Raw genomic sequence first — 24,071 nt, forward strand, 5'->3', positions numbered from 1 at the left:
AGAGCTCCTTCAGTGAGAGACTGCTGCACCCTAACTGCACCAGGGAGCATTATCACAGATCCTTCCTCCCAGCAGCTGGAAGACTCTATAACCACCAATGTCCCCAACAAGCTCAAAAAGTTGTTACATTCATGCTGATTTTACATAGTTTCTACCTTAGTCTGTTACTCCATTACATAACATGCTGCTGTAATTTTGCACATTTTCAAATATCCATTACTCTAAAAAAGTCCATAGCTGGGCGTGCAGGTGGCACAGTGGTTAGTGCGCAGCTGACCCAGGTTCGAATCTGGCCTGTGGTCCTTTACTGCATGTTTCTCCCTCTCTCTCATACCCCCTTTCCTGTCAGCCTACTGTCAAAAACATGAGCCACTAGTGTCGTTAAAAGAGCAGTCTTAGCTGTATATTGGTTATTTATTTCTCCAGGTACACAGTGTTTATATTCTTAAAACACTTTACAGTACAGTTTTTTATTGCTTATCAATTAACTCTTCACTATTATGTTATTCTTATACATTTTTCAAAGGTCCACATTTGTGTGACCTTTTTTTTTTATATAATTTCCCCATTGTGGGACAATAAAGGGATTTTCTATTCTATTCTATTCTATTCTATTCTATTCTATTCTATTCGACACCTGTGAATATGAATTTGAGCCACAGAAGCCATTAGAGGATATTTCAAGATATTAGAAGTGAAATTAAAACTAAATTATGGATGTCTCCCTTCTCGGCACTAAGTTTAAGTATTTTTTTTTTTTCAGGGATTTTAACCTGGTCTTTGACTATTACAGCTTATTACATCTTTTCCTTTGTCTGGTCTTTTATGAAATTCTTCCCCGATTTGACTTCTGGCAAGAAAAAAAAAGAAAATAAATACAATAAAGAGAATAAAATGTGTTGCTTATTAATTTTAAGAATGAATATTTTATTCGTAATTTAAAGCATGTCTAAGTTGTTACTTTGATTAATCCCCTCAGTGTATTTTACAATATACAACAGATACCAATAAAAAAGGTATTTGTAGCTTTTGTTTTGTTTTTGACCCTTCAATGGTTCAGATCATTGAACAAATGTCGATATTAGGTGAAAACCTTAATCAATAAAAAAATGCATTTTTCCTAATATTTAATCTTTTAAGAGAATTGAACTACCTAAAATAACTTTGTCCTGTTTACAAAAGTAGGTCCCTAATTAAATCATGAGATTATGCTTATTTTTGAAAAGCTGAGTTAACAATATAGGCTACTGCCATACCTATACAAACTAGAGATTACCAATTTATCGATATAAATATACAGCAAATTATCCATTACTCTAAGCAAATGTTCATATACGACTAGAGCTACTGCTGAGCATAATGAGCAAAATAGCATCTTGTTGATTCTCAAGACATTTTGGGACATATTCAGATAAAATCCTTTAGGACAATATATTTTTTCAAAGGCCTCTCCAACTTTATTCTGTCATTTGAATTAATTTTCAGAAGTAGCTCAGAAAATCTAAATGAAACTATAAACGCATTTCTAAAATCTCAATCAGACTTTAACCTTTGACTGTGTGCTGATAACCTTGACTTGTTTGCTTTACTCCAAACTGAAGCACGAAATTCTGAAAAGCTCTCTAGGATATTATCATGGCTGGTGGCTCTTTCTAGCTTTAAGCTTTACTTACGTACGTATTGCAAAATGTTCTAACAAAGATGTAAATTACAAAAGACAGGAGGCAGGTCCTTTACTCTGTTGGGTCACTACAGGTGCTGGTCATAAAATTAGAATATCATGAAAAAGTAGATTGATTTCAGTAATTCCATTTAAAAAGTGAAACTTGTATATTATATTCATACATTACATACAAACTCATATATTTCAGATGTTTATTTTGTTTAATTTTGATGATTACAAATGACAACAAATGAAAATCTCAAATTCATCATATCAGAAAATTAGAATATTACTGAAGACCAATAAAAACAAAGGATTTATAGAAATGTTGGCCAACTGAAAAGTATGAACATGAAAAGTATGAGCATGTACAGCACTCAGTATTTAGTTGGGCCTCCTTTGGCCTGTATTACTGCAGCAATGCGGCGTGGCATGGAGTCGATCAGTCTGTGGCACTGCTCAGGTGTTATGATAGCCCAGGTTGCTCTAATAGTGGCTTTTAGCTCTTCTGAATTGTTGGGTCTGGTGTATTGCATCTTCTTCTTCACAATACCCCATAGATTTTCTATGGGGTTAAGGTCAGGAGAGTTTGCTGGCCAATTAAGAACAGGGATACCATGGTCCTTCAACCAGGTACTGGTAGCTTTGGCACTGTGTGCAGGTGCCAAGTCCTGTTGGAAAATGAAATCTGCATCTCCAAAAAGTTGGTCAGCTGCAGGAAGCATGAAGTGCTCTAAAACTTCCTGGTATGTGGCTGCGTTGACCCTGGACCTCAGAAAACACAATGGACCAACACCAGCAGATGACATGGCACCCCAAACCATCACTGACTGTGGAAACTTTACACTGGACTTCAAGCAACGTGGATGAAGTGCCTCTCTTCTTTTCCTCCAGACTCTGGGACCTTGATTTCCAAAGGAAATGCAAAATTTACTTTCATCAGAGAACATGACTTTGGACCACTCACCAGCAGTCCAGTCCTGTTTCTCTTTAGCCCAGGCAAGACGCTTCTGACGCTGTCTGTGGTTCAAGAGTGGCTTGACACAAGGAATGCGACAGCAGAAACCCATGTCTTTCATACGTCTGTGTGTGGTGGTTCTTGAAGCACTCACTCCAGCTGCAGTCCACTCTTTGTGAATCTCCCCCACATTTTTGAATGGGTTTTGTTTCACAATCCTCTCCAGGGTGCGGTTATCTCTCTTGCTTGTACACTTTTTTCGACCACATCTTTTCCTTCCCTTCGCCTCTCTATTAATGTGCTTGGACACTGAGCTCTGTGAACAGCCAGCCTCTTTAGCGATGACCTTTTGTGTCTTGCCCTCCTTGTGCAAGGTGTCGATGGTCGTCTTTTGGACAACTGTCAAGTCAGCAGTCTTCCCCATGATTGTGTAGCCTATAGAACTAGACTGAAAGACCATTTAAAGGCTTTTGCAGGTGGTTTGAGTTAATTAGCTGATTAGAGTGTGGCACCAGGGGCCATCAATCTTGAACCTTTTCACAATATTCTAATTTTCTGATATGATGAATTTGAGATTTTCATTTGTTGTCATTTGTAATCATCAAAATTAAACAAAATAAACATCTGAAATATATGAGTTTGTATGTAATGTATGAATATAATATACAAGTTTCACTTTTTAAATGGAATTACTGAAATCAATCTACTTTTTCATGATATTCTAATTTTATGACCAGCACCTGTATGTAAAAAGTTAGTGATCACTGTTTGTTTGCTGCGCAGACAGATACCAATTAGATGAATTGACTCATTCTGGCTTTGATGTCCCAGTTCACAAAAAATAGCTCAAGTATCACAATGAACCCTTAATGAATCAGATACATGTGTGGTAGAGATACCTCCTATCCAAGTATCCAAAACATGCTTTCTGCTGCTATTATTGGTCAATTCTATTTCTGCAATGGAAACAGGACCTGAAATAATGAATTATTCCTTTTTTAATGTCCCTTGTGTCTTCTGGTTGCAAACTCTCTTTCGGTTTTATGTTCAATTGAAATATTTTACACCAACAACTGTGTTTGGAAACTGACAAAGGTTTGCTGTAATTACTATTCAAATTTTAATCATATTTCAGCCTTTCAGCTAGTAGAAGAAGATGCAGAACAAGCAATAGAACAGAAATATATATAAAAAAAAAATATTAAGCTGCAGAAAAATGGACTGACTTGCTGAACTCAGGTGACACTTCAATACACAATTGCCAACAAAGATATGAGAATTGATAGCAAAGTCTCCTGATCAAATATAAGTTGTTAAAGATTTCTAGGCTGATTTATCTGGTGATGAGCGAGTCAGAAGAAATATATATTCATATATATATATATATATATATATATATATATATATATATATATATATATATATATATATATATATATATACCCTTTATATTTATTTTTTACAAAAGTCTATCCTGCTGTGAACATCTTATAGTTGTTCCTGATCATACACAAGTAAATGCTCTCACCTAAAACTTTTCTACCTTTATATTTTTAGAAATTCAAGATCTGAAGCCCTCCTCCATTGAACAAACACAGGCGATAGAGAACTGGATATTTCTGGAAAGATGGAGCCTGCTAAGTCAGAGATGAACATATTATCCAACGGGAAAACCCATGACCTCGGAGATGACATGAATGTGCCAATGAAGACGTTGTTAGCTGAGGATCAGTGAGTTTTCTTACGTTTTTCTCACACACAGACAAAAGACTGATATTTTTTAACCCAGCATGATTTAAGCACCTTTCCCTTTCTTTGCACCTTTTTGTTCCTCTGTGGTTATACCTACCGTATGTGAAAACCACATCCTTGGTACCAGGCCAGAGTAAATCAAGGGAACCAATCCTAACCTTCTATTTGTAAATAACAACAAAAATTTTTTTTATAAATATGCCAAGTAATGAGTAGGATAAAATATGTGGTAGAAATATAAAGCATGACCTATTTTACATAATTTCTATTTCTTTAACTTTGCATGTTTGCCTTGTTTTTGTGCTGACCTCACCTGATGGTTCCTTGTGCAGAAATGGCACTGAAAATCTAAGGTATGTTTGCTTAGACCCTGGTCAAGTCTTTTTGTGTGTGTTCACAAGTTAGAGGTGGACTAATACTAAAAATGAGCCTAATTCTTGCTTATAGATTTGATGACCCAGAAGGAGCGCTTGAGAGTGAAGAGTTTCTTCCCAGCACACATGGAAAGAAGCCCACATGTTTTACAGATGTAAGTTTATCTATAAACAGAAACAATGTTTGTTTACGTTTGTTGTCATAACTTGAACATTTTAATTTAGAAATATCTCCTTCTGCCTTTGAGAATAAATTGGGTTTAAAAGGAGAGAATAACAGTGCATTTTAATTAATGAAAGCACCCATAAAGGTTCCACTCCATAAAAAAAAAATAAAAAATATTTGTTTGCTAAGAACTGATCTGAGAGAACTTTGTAGCTATAAAAAACAGAAATAAGGAACGTTTTTATCAAATCTAATCATAATACATTGTAATTTAAGGCTTATGTCTTAAATTTTGTTCTGTTTTGTCAAATCCATTCCCAGTTTGAAGGAAAGACCTCCTTCGGCATGTCGGTCTTTAACCTTGGCAATGCCATTATGGGCAGCGGCATCTTAGGATTGGCATATGCCATGGCTAACACGGGGATTCTTCTCTTCTTGTGAGTACATACTTTTATATTTCAACTAAAACTTTCAGATAATTTCAATGTCGTGCAAATATTAACCCTGCAACACAACTGCTACAGGAATTTTGAATAAAAATGCTTCAAACATTCATCACATAATTTTCCCCCTGCAGTTTTGACAGGAAACAGCAAAGATTACTTTTGAGTACTCTACTTAGGTTTTTTCATAAGATTTAATCCAAATAAATTAGCCACCATAACAAAGTTGGCTTCAGTATGGAGTCAATAGCTGCCCTATGCTTTGCTTAAAAAATAGTTAAACATTTCCTCAGGAAAGGTTTGGCATTAAATTTGGTGTGTTAGCTGAATCTTTTTTATTTAGCCTTAGTGTTCTTTTTGATACATTTCTTACTTAAAGCTAAATAAGTAGCCTGTATTGATAGTGCTGTTGCGCAAAATGATAATTTACAACCTGCCTCTGTGCATCTTGCATCAGCGCTCAGTGATATGCCCACTTCTATTCATACCTCTTTTTCTGCGACTCTGATCCAACCCCACCTACCAGAGACAGTTCCTAGAAAGGACACAGCTTAGAATAACCAAACCTCCAGACCACAGTGAGACACTTGGACTGATCGTTTACTTTCCGCTGCTCTGTGCAGACTGTTGCCATCATAGAATGACTCTCAAAGTTTTACTCATGCAGTCTGTGTTTGTGCAGCAGCAGCAAATGCAAGAGGCTGAATAAGGTACATTGAACAAACGTCAGACGTAAAAAGCAAGTTTTATGTCCTAAATTAATCTTCATACCCATTTATTTTAAGTATCACACAACAACTTGGTGAATAAGATTCAATTAAGTGATGTTTGATTCATCTTTTTGCCTCTTTTTATGACTATTATGGATTTAGTCTTAAATGTCTGTGATTTCATGTATGTTTATTTGGTTTTGAACATAATAAAAAAGTAATTCAAACAGTTTTTTAAGTTCTACAGTGAATATTTTTTGTGAAAAAAAAATCCCAATGTTAATATTATAAAGGGAAAAAAAGACCCATAAACAGATGTTTATATCCCAATCATTATTTTAATATGTATTTATCCATGTTTCATATCTGAGTCATATCACAACTAGTGTTTACCTAGTTATCTCCTCTATTGTTGTATATTTTTATATCTATTTACCAAATTTGCATATTTTTATAGTTATACAGACAAAATTAGAGGTAATTGCTATTACTGAATCTTTGACCATTTCACCAAAATTACACTCATTGCTTTTTTAACTATGTTCATGTCTATCTTATTTTCAGGAGTAATAATTATGTATTTTTAAGCTTTTGTCTTGTGTCATAGTTCCAAAATCAAGAAATGTTGCCAGTGGGTAGCAACCATTTCCAAATAGTTGATGAACTCTGAATAACCCACAGTCTTTTATTGGTGAACCATATCCATTGCTCTAGCCCTAGCTTTAATGTTTTTCATATCGGCTAGTGCCAGGGTAATCCCAGGGTGCTCGTAAGTGTCTTTAAAAGGTCTGAGAAAGGTCGGGGATATAAACCAACACTGACTAATCAGGAATGTTGACCTGGAGTTCAGGGTAAAATCTGTTTGGGTTTCTCTTTCTCTCAAGTAGGAAACTCTGAGAAAAAGAGAGAGAAACAAAGGTGTAGAAGTATTGATTGCTGTCATGAGCTTGACATATCCTGTATTGGCATCATTTGAAGGTCTCAATCTTGAAATAATTTTTTTTTTATTGGATCTTCATACTTCTTAGTTACAAGACAAAGACTATGAGGACAAGAAAAGAGTTGGGAGTAAAATAGGTCTACAACCAACTTTATCCTCTATGATGGTGAATGTTGTTACAGGTTTCTTCTGACTACAGTAGCAGCCTTATCATCCTATTCCATTCATCTGCTGCTCAAATCCTCTGGTATTGTTGGTAAGTACTGTAAGATATTTATAAAAATACATATTTTGCATTTAAAATCTTTTTTAACTGAATCATAATTTGAAAGTGCTTGCAACTATAATTGAAAGTTCATACATAGATGACACATGAATTTGCATTTAATAGATTTGGTTTCTTGCTACCTTTTTTTGAAGGTTGGAATGGGTCATACAGAGAAAAACTAATAAAGAACTCATGTACCTTGAAACAAATCTTTTAAAATTTCCTGACAAATTCTGAACCACCGAACCTAATCAATTTGATTATGTTTTATTGTTCTTCTAAAGCCTTTTTATTGTTCTTCTTTGAAGGGCATCTGAACAAATGTGTCTCAATATATTTGCCTGTAATCTGCTTCCAGGTATTCGCTCTTATGAACAGCTGGGCTACAGGGCTTTTGGTACACCTGGAAAAATGGCTGCCGGTATTGCAATCACTCTGCAGAACATTGGAGGTGAGAACGTCTATTAGATTTCTGATGTCATTCGGCAATATGACTGATTACAGTTAAGCCCTACTAGCAAGAAATACAGATCATTAAACTGGATCGACCTTAAACCCAGAAAACAGATGATGACATCCAGTTAAACCCCCTGTATTATATTAGTTTTTCTTCTTAGTGGTAATTATAGGATGTGAGGAATTATTACGAGCAATCAGTACAAGAACGAGCTGTATTGTTTGTGGTTGGTAAACAAAAGACAAGTACATGTATAAAGTAAACATTTGTCTGGGTTATGTCCCAAACTGAAGCATTTTGGGGACAAACTGGGGTCTTTGCTGAAATTGATGATTAATGACTTAAGGGAAGCGTTTATATATGTCAAAACACTGGTATGATAAAATTAGAAGAAAGATGCAGGTGCAGATAAAAATGACTAATGGAATATTTAACCTACCTAAATGATAAGTGGAAAGAGGGAAAAAAATCCAGTATGTTAAAAATGGCTCTGTAGTTGACAGGACTGTTTATAGTTGATAAAAATCACTTGTTCTAGTTTAATGCTTTAAAAAACATTTTTTCATAAGGTTTAAAGATGTGATAGATAGCTCGAAAAAAATCGTCACCAGTGAAAAAAACAAAACAAAATAAAAATACTGAATATTACAGCCTCTGTTAGGTTACAAAAATCTGCAGGACTTCAATGTCACCAGAAGTCGATGTCATTCTGCCACATGCAAAAACCTGATAAATGTTAGCATGACATACTGTAGCAATGATATGTGATTGTGACCATATGCCAGATGAGTTCCTCTCTTTTTAACTTTGGAATTCATTTTGTTTACATCTTCTTACTTCCTTTCCACAGCCATGTCCAGCTACCTGTACATAGTTAAATCAGAACTGCCGCTTGTCATCCAGGCTTTCCTGAAGGTGGATCACTACTCTGAGTGAGTATTGTTGTTTTTATGGTCGTCATAGCAGACGTCAGTGTGCCGGTTCAAGTGAAAGACTCCTGTGTTCTGCTAGTCGTTGACCTGGTGTATAGTTTCTGCCTGTGGGACAGGGGGCATGTTTGTGGAGCAAATGTTTCACTTCCCACATGTTGTTGATTCAGTCAATGCTGGGGTGTAAAAATAGGGAATGCTTAGAGTTGGTTGAGGTGTAGGAAGGCACTGATTGAAAGTCAGTTTGGACAATAATTAGGAAGTTGGATGCTTTTGTCATTGGTGCATTTCAAAGTAATTAGCACTGCATACATTCAGTGCAACACACTTTTCAAAAATCCTTGTCATATGTTATTGGCTCCCCAGTAGCCCTACAGAGGCTTAAATCTGCTTGAAATCATCTTACTCTTACTCACATCATCCCCATACTTTCAGTGCTTCCTTTTGCCTTTTTGAATGAAGTCCACCAGCCACCAAACAGAAAGTCTTGATTTTTTTTTATTCTTAAAAATAATGTATAATGTTATAAGGATACTGTTCTTCTGTTACAAGAGATATAAAGTCCTCTTTTGACCCCCACTACTCATTTGCTCTTGCATTTTAAGCGTGCACTGTAAAAAATACACTGTAATAGTCAAAAATATTCAAAAACTGTTTATTTGAATTATGTGACCACATTTAACTTTTTTGAAAAACAATTAAAATCCTTGCTCCATCAAAACAGTGTCGCAATACTCTTTAATGCTTTATTGTGTAATAATTACTGCGATTTACTGAATGTAATATATTATACATAAGTATGTTATTTATTATCATCTAAGAATTTATAATCTCAATCTTTAGGTTTTATTTGCCTTACAAATGGCTATTTATAGATACATAGCAGTGGGTATCTCTTTTATGGAGGCAGATATTTTTGTGCTACGGCAGATCAATGCTGACTAACTAGTGACTGTAGAGATCCTCATTACCCTCTGATGTGACTGCAGCAAGTTAGGCCTATATACAATCTGTAACCTAATAAAATACTATTTATAAAATGATCTATATAAACAAGCCTCGTCATCACTCGACAAGCAAGGTGATGTGGAAGTTGTAGAAGCCGTTTTGTACCATGACGGCCTCTGTTTTGTTGGAGGGGGAGAAGCGATGGGGGGAGCGGTTCATGTTGGTTCAGTCTGTGGTCTGATAGTTAGATGTCGCTGAAAATTACACACTGTAGCTTTAATATATTTGACTTGTATTAGTCTCTCTGCTGTATATGTCTGTATATGAATACTTTGTTAGATATCCTGTAAGCTCTTTTATCATTACTTAAAACTGTAAGGTTTTAGATACTGTTTATAAAAGCTCTCCTAGGAAGAAGTGCCGCACATTCGCTCATGTTATTAGCACTATGATGCCAGCATGGAGCTACTTTTTTTCCAGTATATTTTATTGTGTACTGTCCCTATCAAATAAACTCAATAAATGAATAAAAACTAACTTTGAAATATTTAGTAAAACTTAAGGAAAATGTTATCAAGATTTTAAAGGAAGGTCAAATGTGGTAAAGTTTCAAAACCTTTGCACTGTACGTCTGAGTCTTCCTAATGAGCTGGGGGGTATCCTGTACCTCAGATTCATTTTGCAGAGTAAATAGTATATTTAGTACACCATCCATCACACAGATGCACCAGATAAATTCCGCGTTTGAAATCAGATAAGGAACGGCCCTGAGCGAGAGAGACGTCTTTACAACAGATGGTGTGGCCTTCATCCTATCCTGAAATCCCATGATTGCACAAAGACTCTGACAAGTCAGTGCTTAGGTTGCACAACAATTGCAACTTCCTTTAGTCTTTTCGATCAGCACATCTATTCGGTGCCCCAGTGGTCTTATTATAGTTAATACTGATGCATGAAATGTTATAACTGTTTGCTATGCATGCACTCGCTCAAACGACGGCAGCAGGTGGTATGAAACTGTCAGGACAGCTCAGGGCTGGCCTGTGGTTCTGTAAATAGACGGTAATGACATGTGGCAAATGGCTTGGCTCTTTCAAGCCATGACATGCATTGATCTGGTTTTGAGATGAGCTGATTGATGATGTGCTCAGGAGAAACAGGATGTTTGCCGTGAGGTTTAAAACCCATTTTAAAGTGGTTAATTTTCTTTTTAAGTAAGAAATGAATTTGAAATATTGACTTCAATGAAAAAGACTGTTACCTGTAACATTTATGTCCAGGCTGATTTATTCCAAATCTGTCCTGTGGTGCATTTGTTAATATGCTTGTAGGCATATGATTAAATCTGGATATATATTATTTTGCTGGAATTCAGGAATCCTTAAGAATCTGATAGAGACTTAAATAAAGCTTGCACTTGGACTTCCATTTGAACTAACCTCAATGCTGGAATGGAGTCCATTTTTCTCCCACTTTTAAAGCTGATCAACTAAGTTGACCTAGAGACCAAAAGGCTGAGGACTTCATGATCTGCTATTTGTGTGACTTCTATTGCTTTAAAGGGATTCCAAAAAAACACACACAGCTTATGCCAGATATGATCTTATGTTCAGACCTGGAGACCAGTAAAAGACAGTTTATCCCCCCTGCTTGTGTTTCATTCAGGGTCAAGAATAACAGATTCGGTAGCTTAAAAAGACAAAGGGGTTCTGGGACACAAAGACCTTTCTGTGCCCAGGATTTAGGGATCAGCAGTGCTAAAAGGATTCACAGTCATTTATTTAAGCTACTTGTATCGTGTGATATGACTATTCATTCCAGTAATGGTTTAAAATAAATAACTAATGAATAGTCTGTTGATATTTCACAAGAGCTTTGTCTGAACGTCTGCTCTAATCCCTAAATCAATATATGGAGTGGGGACTATATAGTAGCCTTTATAGGAAGCTCAGTTAACTTAACATTCAGAGAAAGGATCATTGCTTTTTGCTCCGCATTGGTCATGTGACTCTGGCTCCCCGCACCATAGACATAAATAGATCCCGCATCATTGGTTGAGAGACGTGCTGACATAGAGGCCATCTTAGGTCAGACCAAGCTGCCATCAGAGCCAATGCAAGTCAATAGAGGCTAATCCTACTTTATGACTCTAGACCAGGCATCCCCAAAGTCGGTCCTCGAGGGCCGCTGTCCTGCAGGTTTTAGAGGTTTCCCTGCTCCAGTACAGCTGATTTACATTGATAGTTGATTAACAGGCCTTTGCTGAACTGCATCATCAGAATCAGCTGTGCTAAAGCAGAGAAACCTCTAAAACCTGGAGGACAGCGGCCCTCGAGGACCGACTTTGGGGATGCCTGCTCTAGACACTGAATCCAGATACCGATTTCCAGATAAATTGGCTGACTGAAAACGAGAATGTTTCATGGGTTACATTGGAGCAACTGATTGATCTGCTTTTCTGTTTTAATACATTATTTTGCATTGACGGTTGTCAGGTTGGGTGGACGGTTGAAGAGGACCCAAATGCAAAAACTGAAACTGGAGTGGTTTCTTGCAGATTTATTCATCCAAAAGTTGGCAACTGAGGCAAAAATCCCAAATAACAAAATAAAGAAAAAACAAAAACTAGAAGATGTCAGGGAAAACACCCAAGGATCAAGAAATTGCAACGAGGAACAACCAAAGAGTGACTGAACAGAAGGAGTATATATGGGAGACAGAAACAATGGGATGACTATTTGGCAGATGAGGAACAGGTGTGGACAGTCTAGAAGGGAACTAGGAGTGGGAGGCTGTCACAAGAGGGCAACAGAGGGTAAACAAGAAATACATAAGATATCAATTACAACCAAAAATGTCTACAATAACACAAAATGTAAACTTAACCATTGAAAACTCAAAGAGAAAACTTGAACAGAACCAAAACACCAGGCTATCTCTGAGCTCCAATCTGCATACACAGAGGGTATTTTCATCATTGCTTGATATTTTAACCAACAGTTAGAGTTAAAGTGTGGTCTGAGGGCGCCATGGAGACACACCAAGACTGTTTTGAATGCCCTGACTGGAAAACCTTCAAGGCTGCAGCAACAAATGACAACTTATTAAATATTGATGAGTATGCCATGACTTTGTCAGCCTACATCAACAAATGCATTGAGGACGTCAGCATTAAAAAGAACATCACCACCTGGGCCAACCAACGACCCTGGATGAATGGAGAGGTTTGGAAATGGCTAAAAGCACGGAACTCAGTTTTCAAGTGATAAAGAGGCCATAAAAGAGCGTCTGCTGTTTACCCTGATGACACATGACTGCGTCCCCGGGTTCACCACCAATCACATTGTAAAGTTTGCAGATGGCACCACGGTGGTGGGCCTCATCAGTGACAACAATGACCGGAACTACAGAGAGGAGGTGGAGCAGCTAGTGGGCTGGTCTAAAGATAACAGCCTGATCCTGAACGTGGAGAAGACGAAGGAGATCATCTTGTACTTCAGGAAGAACTGGCCTAACCACGCCCCACTGTTCATCAACAGCTCAGCTGTAGAGATGGTCAGCAGCACCAAATTCCTGGGGGTGCACATCACAGACACCATCAACTGGAATGTAAACGCCACCTTACTGATCAAAAGGGCGCAGAACTGCATGTACTTCTTGCAGAGGATGAGGAGAGCCCACCTGCCCTCACCCATCCTCACCACCTACTAAAGAAGCATTATAGAGAGAGTTCTGACCAGCTGTCTCACTGTGTGGTGTGGAGGCTGCAGCGCCTCAGACTGGAAGAAGGTGAGAAGAATGCTGAGTACAGTAGAGAAGATCATCAGGGCTCCTCTTCCCTCCATAAAACACATTTCATCCCAGCGCTCCGTGTCCAGAGCACGTAACATCATAAATGACCCCTCACACCCCCAACATGGACTGTTCTCCCTGCTGCCCTCTAGGAAGAGACTTCGAAGCATCCAATGCAGGTCCAGCAGATTCCAGCACAGTGTCTCCCCCACTGCCATTAGACTAAATGCTCTGTAAAATGGGTAATAAAAAAACTCAAACTTAAAACTGAATGTTACATCTAACTATACAGTCATATGTTTACATTACTGTTTTTCTTTACAATGTTTTTATCACTGCTGGTTACCTTATCAAGGCTGCACTTTAAAAAAATGAAATAGTTTAGAGAAGTGTTCTTACCGAAATTTCTTTTTGTTTACACCTGTATATACAAATTGACAAAATAAAATCTGTCTAAGTCTAAGTCTAACATACATTTCTCTCTAAAACAAGAATTGCCCGAACCAATTTGTGAAGCAGTTAAATAAGCTACTAAGATGCAACTTCAGTCCAGAATCTGTTATGTCTCGACAGAATCTGGAAACCAATAATTCAGCTGACACAAGGAATAAGCCTCATAAGAGTTTATTAAAAAAGAGAGCAGGGCTAGTACCAGAAAACAACTCAGCGATGTTGAAGGTGCAATGAATGAAAGCCATCTTTTTGGATACCAAAGATTGATCCCAGCGGCTCTGTTCTTCAGAGGTACAACAGTTTGGATGATTTGGATAATTGATTGACTGATCCAAATCATTAAGGCTGCCAAGCAGGGCAAAGGGTGCTCATGCATAGAGAAACAGTCCACATTGCAGAGGTTTGCTGAAGGGCCAGATGAGAGGGTAATCCAGGTGCAGAGGCACACTAACCTGGTATAGGTTTCCAGAGGGACAGAGGTAGAAATAAATTTGGTTGAGAGGCAGGGCAAGAGATCAGGAGCCAACGGGAGAATACAACAGGGGCAAGGCAGGCAGGAGAAAACAGGAAGGAGACAGATTGAGATCAGGAGGTCAAAACTAGGAATGCTGGATGTACTACTCACTAAAATAGCTTTCAAGAATCCAGTGGTTACCTACTGGGAAAGAATCCAGTGGTTACCTACTGGGAAAGACTGAAATATATAAAGCCCTTCCCAGATGCAGCAATTCCCGGTAATAGGAACTTGGAACTTGATTGCCAGTGCAGCAGAGGGAGCAGAGACTGATGTCATGGGACTACACAAGACAGCCTCTCCGGCAAGAACAGACAGGAATCCTTAGAGAATCCTTTTACTTCAGGGAGGTACAAAGAAAGTCTGGATCCATTTTGAAAGACATGTCTTATCCATTGCATAGTAAGCTGAAGCCTCTTAGCATAGTCTCAGCATTTTTTATTTATTTTTTTCCTAATTTTTGTATCTCTTCTGCCTATGTTGCCCTCATGTAATCTTGATCTAGTTTTAAAGGTGGGAGTATTTAAAAAAAAGTATTTTATTTGTATTAGTTTAATCTAAAGTATTGAGCACCTCATCCTTTTATTTACGCTTGTGTCTATTTTATATACACTTGTAGCTTGTTCTTTGTATGGAAAGAAAGTATACTTATCTCACTGTAAACAAGTGTACCTATGGGTGCAGATAAAGTTATATGTTTGTTTTGTTTATTGACTGAACAAACCGACGTGACCATGTGTGAAAAAGCCATTTTTTTCTCTCTTCATAATAAAAAGGTAATTTCATAACATAATTTTGTGTTTACTTATTTTGACTGATGTTTAATGTTCTGAAACACGTAGGTGTGACTCACATGTTTTTCATTGCACCACTGTATTGCAATTAATTGTTGTTTTTAACATTTGCCAAAGTTTTTTTTATGTAAACTATCATTCTGTCCATTTATACTATGTTCTTTTTCTAATATAATTATATTAATGGGTTTCAAAAATTTTCAGTAAATATAGCAGATATTGAAGTGATGCCTAAGATAAATGATTGACTATTGATAAATGAAGAGCCAATAGTTCAAGTAGTTGATCATTATATAAGGCTTTCTTCACTTGGTTTTTTTATGGCTTTGGATGAGTGATTAAGATTCGAGACAGATGTCAACGCTAACATATTTTCTGAATATTTTTAGCTTTTCATTGGCTCAGTTATGTAATGCTCTATTCCAGTACTTTTGATGATAGCAACAGAAGCACGCACATTTTTTCCACAGCCTTTGAGCTGAGAATATTTTTAAAGTTTTCCCAGTAAGCAAATGCTTCATAGTTACCGATAACTAATCTATTTTACTAGCGGTTTGTTATCCTGCACATTCATATGAGTCTTTCTGTCCCTTTGTCTCTCAGTGGAATTTTTCACCAAAGTAAACTTGACTTCTCTCTAAACAGTCTGTGGTACTTGAATGGAAACTACCTGGTCATCATGGTCTCTGCCAGCATCATCCTGCCCTTAGCTCTGATGAAACAGCTCGGTGAGTAATTTTAGTTAATGGAAGTAGTTTTTTTTGTTAAAGAAATATGCATAAAGTAAAATTTGACATTAGTTTACTGTAAGCTTATATAGATTAAACAACCTATTTTTATATACCATATAAAACACATAAAAAGAGACTGAAGATAGATAATGAAAAAGCTTAGAAATATTTTTTGGATCATCATTACTCTGCAGCTGAGACACTTTCTTGGTTTCCTTGTAGAGGTCCCTTTAAAACTTTGTTGTAGGTTAAGTCAAGTTTGCAAAATTTCCCTTTTGATTGAACTGGTTTAACTCAGCTCGTAGGCTGCTTTGCTAGAACTTTCCTGTTCATTTCTGCACATCTTTCACGCATCTCACCGCCACATATACACACAAACCGGGACTTATTACATTTTCATGGACATATTTTGCTTCTAAGGGTGCTTTGTTCTTGAATTTTTTAATATATCTGCATATTATAAGTGCCTTCTAAGCAGAGAGTCACTGCTATGTTTGTTTCTGGTATTATTCTTGATACTTCAAATTGTTTTGGTTCGGCAATTGAAGTGTTGTTTCAAAGGGCAATAATAGCACCTGTTAAGAATTTCAATCTAAATAATTAACTGAGAAGAACTTTAATGTATGTTCAAACATCCATTTTAACAATTAAGCCAAAGGGAATTTAATCTATTAACAAAATAAACTATAGTTAACAAAATGTTTTGCTGAATCAGAAATTAAAAACATTCATAAAATTAATAATTATAGCCCATTGATTCGTAATGTGTTGACTAGTCATCTCTCTGAATGGAGGGATGGACTACTGAAATGTCAGCAAAAAACCTCTTTAAAACCAGTAGATAGCAAATGAACAGACAGACAAAACATTGATCTTATATCTGCATATATTTGCAACAAGAAACATAAAAGAGCTGCAAAATCCCTTAAAAATCCCACATGTGCCTTTAGGGACCTTTGATAAAGAAGTTATGTTTATGTGCCCTGGCAGCCTGCTACAGCAAACTGGACTTGAACAGAATAACCAGTTTAGTAACGCGGCAGAATTAATGGTGGGTTTAGTTTTAGAATTAGAAGAGTTTAAGCTAAGGTGACCAGAGTTTTGAGACTAAATGGGGACATTTCAAGCTTGAAGATAAGTGATAATACACTACTATAACATGTGATACAGAAACAGGGATAGTTATGATTTTTCATTTAGTTTTTAGACATATTTACTCAGATTAAAAAGATAAACAAATAAGGATACCAGCAGGAATGTGTCTCTCTTCATTGGTGTTAGCATTACCTGAGAGTAGAAAGATAAAATTGATAGTAATAGTGATAAAGCTCTTTTCTGCCTGTTTCCTGTACTCTTTTTTTCCCTTCTTCCTAGTTTCTAATGCTCTGATTAGCCTTTTTCTTTCAGTTTACTTTTGTTCTCTTGCTTTAATTCTTCTGTCGAGCTTCCTTTTTTTTTTTTTTACTTTTTTTTTGGAATTTATAAAACACCAACATTAGAATTATCTGAAGTTAGAAGTTGAACAGAAGAAATCCACATTTAACCAGCTGATTTTCTATCCCTCTTCATATTTCTTAGTTTACAGCTTCTGGACGCTTTCACAGTTTACATGTCACTGGCACCTTTATTTTCTTTTGTGCGCATCTTTGATATAAACAAAAAAAAACACCTAAAGCTGAAACTAAATTACCAAATCCCTATAATATGGTATGTGGTCTGTTCTTATATAGGGCTTTTTCAAGTCAGGGCCCTCCAAAGTGCTTTATTCTACATTCAGTCATTCATACATTTATTTCAGACACTCACATAATGATAATAGATTAGACAAACATCTTATAACTAGCTAGTAAAATTCCAACTTAAGTGCCCCTGTCAATTCTGAAAGCCCTTTTTTTATGGACCCTTGACACTTAAGGCAGCGCCTCTTTTGCTGAGCAGTTTGTTAATAGAAGCTTGCTTTATTTTGCACTTTGGTGCTCATCTTTTATCGTAACATTTGTCCCAGCGAGGATCAGCCCAGGCCAGAAGTAGTTCATCTATTCACAGATAAGCTTGGCAGACTAGGACAGAAAATTGACCCTGGTATCTTAAACTACATTCAGTAACACACCCCCTTTGAACCTGTAACCAGTGTAAACCGGTACAATTTATTGAAACCACCCAAAGCTTTGTAACTGGTTCACTTCTACATGTGTGAGAAGACATGTTAAATACTTTCAAGAAGGACAAACATATATCCATCACAGAGCCTGATGGATAAATGTTTGCACTGTGCCATACAAGAAAACAGAATGGTTAAACACATCTACACATTTGGCTTTATTTAACTCAAATTATTGGGATTACCATCCTGGGCTAATAATCTTAATTCACAGATGAATTAATTGACGAAATATTTGCTGATTTCTTTGTGTATTAGGATAAATGCAGGAACATGTGAATTTTTAACTTTGATTGGAGTCATAAAGATTTCTGATGGCAAATTTAAATATTTGCAGTAATTCTTATAATGTTAGAGAACAGTTTTTAAAACGGCATTTATCGTGGTTTATAATATAGATTTATATAAATATATTTTCGAACGCGTTTTAAAAGCTGTCCTCTGAGAGTCTCAAAATAACTAATTAGCTCGTTGACATGTTTGGTTCACAGCATATTCTGTCTGCACCTCTTAAACTCTCTCTCTATAGTTCTTAAATCACAGTAGATAATGTATTTGTAATTCTCACTGTAGTACTAAAAATTGTATTTTTTTAACTACTTAAATTTATTTATTTTTTTTTAGTAATTAAGTATGTAACACCATATCTGATCTGCAGGGAATATTTACCTTATATTAAAAAGCTGGAACATCTTGAGATTTTCACTTGTTTATTTCAGTGCCAACATTTGACAGGAACGGATTAATCAGAATTGTCATTTTACGTTAAACCAGTTGATATAGTTACACTCTAATGAAGCTGTTACGTTGACATCAAGCAATTAGCGTGTTTTTATCCGGCTGCCAGCTGTGAGAGCAGCAGGTTACCTAGAGATAATCACACCCTCATGTCCAGCATAATCTATTCATTATGAAACATCAAAAACATGTTGGTTAGCCTCTCTTAAAGTACTTTGGCAGCTCTGACAGAGATTTTTGGTAACAAGTAGGGTTTTTTTTTCACATGAATCAGGAATATAAATCAGTTTATGTGTTTTACCGCTAACTACTTTTTTTTTCAGGTTACCTTGGCTACGCCAGTGGCTTTTCTCTCAGCTGCATGGTGTTCTTTCTGTCTTCAGTAAGTGCACCCAGCTCTTACATTAAAGCAGCTATCCTTGGACATATTTTCCTGATAACATCCCTGCTTTTCTCACTCTTGTTGTAGGTAACCTATAAGAAGTTTCAGATCCCTTGCCCTTTTGAAGATTTCTCAGTCAATAGCACTGTTGCACACCTTGGCTTGAATGATTCCAGCCACATCCATGGCAGCAGTGAGAGTTTGCTTCAAGAAGACAATGACTCACACTGCACCCCACGCATGTTCACCATCAATTCACAGGTGGGCATCTAAGCTAAAGAAATATTGGCTAATTTCTTTGCTTTTAAACATTTATGTAGAGGTACTGAACATGAGTCTATGCACTGTTTCATAGACGGCGTATACAATCCCAATTTTGGCTTTTGCCTTTGTTTGCCACCCTGAGGTGCTACCCATCTACACTGAGCTACGCAAGTGAGTCATCCCACTTAACCTGCGGTATTTAACACAATCTCTGTGTAGAATGTGGCATTTGCATTTACTTTCCAATCTCTGATTTCAGTCCAACAAAGAAGAAGATGCAAAAGGTTTCCAACGTCTCCATCCTTGTCATGTACACCATGTACTTTCTGGCTGCTCTTTTTGGCTACCTGACTTTTTATGGTGAGAGCAGCTCTCGGAAAAACAAAAAAAAGTGGCCAATAGTAAATAAAGTTTTTCTAGTGCATTTGATCCAATCTAGAGCAGTATTTATCGACAGAATGGACTGTATACACAAAGCTTTTAAGCTGTGGTAACCTATAAATTAGATAATAGATATGTATTTTTCTAAGAAACCAGCTGGTAGCAAAGTAATCATATTGGCCAGTTTGAACATTTTAAATCATAAAATGTTTAATCAGTTGCCTTAAGAACTTTATTTGAAAAACACTTGGTCTAATTTGACAAATAGAGATAAAAATCAATTCATATGAAGTACATAGCAGGTAAATGGGGCCAAGAACTTCACTAGAGACTCACCATGACTGATCCTCCAATGGTTCTACCAAGATAGACCAGCTTTAGCTGTCATGAATGTTATGAGTTAGACAGTGAGACAAGAAACACATTTTGGTTATGAGAATTAAAAACTATAATGGTAAAATCAAAGCAAACACACTTCTCATTGTGTAAGTAATATTGCCAAATAGCAATAATTTTTGTCTTTATTACAGCAGCAAGTCCAGTCTTATATTTATTTACCATCTTCCTTGTGTTTATGAATATGTGTGCTATTTTGATGTAGGGATTTCCTTTTGACAAACCAAGTTGTAGACAATGTATGTTAATGAAATCAGATCAGATCATGTAAAGTTGGGTGCAAAGATGTGTTTTGAAGTAGATGAACAATACCAAGTAAAATATCAGGCAATGAGCTGCAAAAGGAGAGAAATAACAAATTGTCAAAAAAGTTCAATCTGTTCATTGCGTTTATGTGCTCTTCTTCAGCTTCATCTTTTTTATTTTCCTGCCTTTCTCTCAGCTTCATAAAGCAGCTCTTCTATGTGACCTGTGACAAACAGCAAATGCAATGGACTTGAATAATTTAAATTCCCCCAAAACAGAAACTAAACTTTAAATGCAACAGAAAATCCCTGCAAAAGACAAATGTTGCAATCACAGAAAATTCAAATATACCAAAAACAGTGACTTTAAAAAAGCTGCAAACTCCTCCACAAAAAAAAACAAACAAAAAAAAACAAACGTCACCTATGTGCATTTCCATTGCATGTTGGCTTCTGGAAAGACTAAAGGCTGTCTGGATTTGAAACAGCAGAACTGCTTTCTGACACCTGATAGATTTTCCACTGTTGACCGCATGAAAAATAAAGAAGTAGGAGCTTGGCCGAATAGTGCCAGCAATAAGAGAGCAGGTAGGAAAAGGAAGCTGGAGGCTTCCTATAGATAATACATTTAGCACAGGGACCTATAGATATTTCTATCTAGTGCTTAGGAGCTGTACAAGTATTCACAGTCCTTTCCATATGAGAATGAATAAGCCTAGTCCACCTCAAAAAGTTCAACAAAAATACATAATTTCTTCATTTGTACTTTGTGTGATGCATGCTTTTCAGAAGGGTGTGGTCCGAATTTGACAAGCATCATCTGTGTTTGTAGTGATCATGTAAAGGCGTTAAGAATGCTAAAGGCTGTCTGAATTGGCCTAAGCAGTACGGAGTTCTTTTCCTATCCACGCTGCAAGTTCATATGATACATAAATATACTTTGGTCCCATCTGATTTGGTGGATGATTCCCCCTGTCATCTTGAGCAGTGGTTCCCAACCTTTTTTGATTTGTGAACCCCTTTGTTTTTTGTTTTTGTTTTTTTACCAGGAGTATAGTCATACTGACTCCATTCTGTAACTTTGATTTCAACATTCATGACACATGAGCTTGCTTTGATGAGCTCCAATAGCTCAGGGTGGAAAAACAGCAGATACCAGTCTGTTCTCTACATCCAGTCTGTTCCTCTGCTTGGTTTGAATGTGTGTCAAAGCTGAATGTGAGCTCAAAGAACTTTGTGAACTTTTTAGTTGGTTATTTTTCAGATGGATCCTCACAAGGCAAAACAGATCCCAGCCCTATTTTATGTTACTACCTAAGAAATAAACTATTTTCATGTACCCCTTGCAATGCACTCGTGGACCACTAGGAATATGATTACCCCGGTTGGGAATCACTGGTCTAGAGCATGAACATTGCTGCTGTTTTTTTGGTATTTTCACCCTTTATTATTTAGCTAATGCCTATTTTCAGTGATTTCAGCCTTTTTCCCTTGTGTTTGTTCTGTTGGTTTTAGATCTGTTATTGTTTTTTTTGTTTGTTTGTTTTTTTCCTGTTGAATTTGTCTTTGTGTTTGTTTTGGAGTTTGGGTTCCTCTTTTTTAAAGGAATTCAAAAATTTTTCCAAGTGCTCAAGCTGTTTGTTTACCTTTAAAGTACTTTGATTACTTGAGACTTTTTAGAAAATCTTAATTAATACTGTAAATGTAAACTGTTCTGAACACAAACTGGGGGTTTTCAAAATGTACTGTGGTCTGAATTCTAAGCTGTATGATTTTCTTTAAGGTCTATGATTTTTCTACCTGGTGTATAGTCTCTAAATGATGACCTTTAAGCTCATTGCTGCACATTTTGCAGTTCTTGTGCATGATCAACTTGATCTAACACAGACAGTGCAGTTAACAAGGCAATCAGTCTTGGTGTTTTTCAAAAACTTAAATTAAAAAAATCTAAGAAAAATATTTTAAATTCAATCATTATGTTAAGGTCAAGTTATGAAAAGAAACAAGTAGTTGAAATGTATCACGGTTGCTAAGGACTATTTTTAATTTTTATGAATCGAGTTGCCAAAGTGCATCAACTTTTTATAATTTACTGAAATAGAATTATGTTTACGTGGATTCATTTTTGACTTGTATAAAATATCATTGCTGCATGATGGAGCTCCTTATTTTCTACACAGATTTGCGGCTCCCTCTAGTGGTGGCTCTTAGATCTAAATTGCTACCCAATCCATTGTCACCAAGGCATTGTTTTCCATTTTTCGGGTGTTTTTTATTTTATTTTTTATGAATGAGTTTTATTTTAATGTCCCTACAGGTAAAGTGGAGCCAGAGCTACTGCATACTTACAACCGCATCGATCCCTTTGATGTTCTGATCTTGTGTGTTCGAGTAGCTGTCCTGACCGCTGTGACACTGACAGTTCCAGTTGTGTTGTTCCCTGTAAGTTAGGCCATTTGTTTGTTCTTTCACTTCAAACCCCCCACACAAAATATCCCAATTTATATTTGTGCTCTGTCTGCAGGTACGCAGGGCCATCCAAGAGATGATTTTCCCCAGCAGGTCCTTCAACTGGTTACGTCACACCAGCATTGCTTTCCTTCTTCTCACCTTAATCAACATGCTGGTGATATTTGCTCCTAACATTTTGGGAATATTCGGCATCATTGGTTAGTACATAAAAACTGACATTGTGAAGTTAAAGCTTCTCTACCTGCACAATATTTGACAATCAATGGCTTTATCTATTTTTTATTTTTATTGTGTGTGAATTAACGTGGTTGACAAATAACAAAAACAACATTACCTCTGAACAAGACAGATTATTATATTTCACATAGAAAACAGAAATGATGGCTATTACCGAAACCTTTTAATTTGAACTGTTATGTTAGGTATTGATTCCTGCTCACACAAGAAAAACAAATTGAAAGTTAAAACATGTGACCTACACATGTTTATTCTAGGAAAAAAGTGACAGCTAGAATCAATATTATTGTCAGTGTGTGTCCTCTAAGCCGAGGCCACTGTTAGTGTGTTGGGGGCAAAAACATGAGGGACCACAAAGAACATCTTCAAAACAACCCTGCTCCTAAGAATTGTACACCTTACTGCTAAAGCCCAATAAAACAAGAAGAATATGTGGCTTATGAACAACTCTTATGCTGACCTGCTACATACATTTGGATATTTATACCAACTGACTTGAATGGATTGATGATATCCTGCATGTCAGAAAACGTGGGTAATTTAAGTTGGATTATTATCCCAAAGGGGGAATTGCTTTTACAGCAGTGGGCATCTAAAGATACGCATTAAAAACATCACAGCTTTCATACAGCTACAGTATAACACCAAATATGGAAGGTTTGTAGCTGATGTTAAAAGTGGTTTCTGCATTGCGGCTGGGTCTGCAACAGAGGAACCTGAGAGGACTTTAAACCAAGCCTTTCAAACAGCAGCCTGAGTCCCTAAGACCACCTTTCTGTCTTTTTTTATGCTTCAGGTGCCACATCGGCTCCATGCCTTATTTTCATTTTCCCCGCTATCTTCTACATCCGCATCGTTCCCAAGGAGGACGAACCCATGAACTCCACCTCGAAAATACTGGTT

General features: G+C 36.6%; 1 protein-coding gene across 2 annotated transcripts in view; it reads left to right on the forward strand.

Annotated features, from left to right (window-relative positions):
* The window catches only part of slc38a3b (solute carrier family 38 member 3b), a 45,346-nt gene that overhangs the window by 17,925 nt on the left and 3,350 nt on the right, over positions 1-24,071 (forward strand). The window contains exons 2-16 of one of the 2 annotated variants that reach the window (XM_038272965.1): positions 4,179-4,352; positions 4,706-4,726; positions 4,821-4,902; positions 5,235-5,350; positions 7,189-7,262; positions 7,633-7,725; positions 8,582-8,663; positions 15,807-15,889; positions 19,115-19,173; positions 19,261-19,434; positions 19,529-19,608; positions 19,697-19,797; positions 22,777-22,901; positions 22,984-23,128; positions 23,965-24,068. In XM_038272965.1, the coding sequence (XP_038128893.1) occupies positions 4,249-4,352; positions 4,706-4,726; positions 4,821-4,902; positions 5,235-5,350; positions 7,189-7,262; positions 7,633-7,725; positions 8,582-8,663; positions 15,807-15,889; positions 19,115-19,173; positions 19,261-19,434; positions 19,529-19,608; positions 19,697-19,797; positions 22,777-22,901; positions 22,984-23,128; positions 23,965-24,068 (1,443 nt within the window). In that variant the 5' untranslated portion in view covers positions 4,179-4,248. The remainder of the gene's footprint in view (positions 1-4,178; positions 4,353-4,705; positions 4,727-4,820; positions 4,903-5,234; positions 5,351-7,188; positions 7,263-7,632; positions 7,726-8,581; positions 8,664-15,806; positions 15,890-19,114; positions 19,174-19,260; positions 19,435-19,528; positions 19,609-19,696; positions 19,798-22,776; positions 22,902-22,983; positions 23,129-23,964; positions 24,069-24,071) is intronic. The other variant, XM_038272966.1, reaches the window with a different exon arrangement.

This window comes from Cyprinodon tularosa, unplaced genomic scaffold (genome assembly GCF_016077235.1).
Source record: "Cyprinodon tularosa strain WSP-4 unplaced genomic scaffold, ASM1607723v1 ctg85, whole genome shotgun sequence".
Taxonomy (NCBI): domain Eukaryota; kingdom Metazoa; phylum Chordata; class Actinopteri; order Cyprinodontiformes; family Cyprinodontidae; genus Cyprinodon; species Cyprinodon tularosa.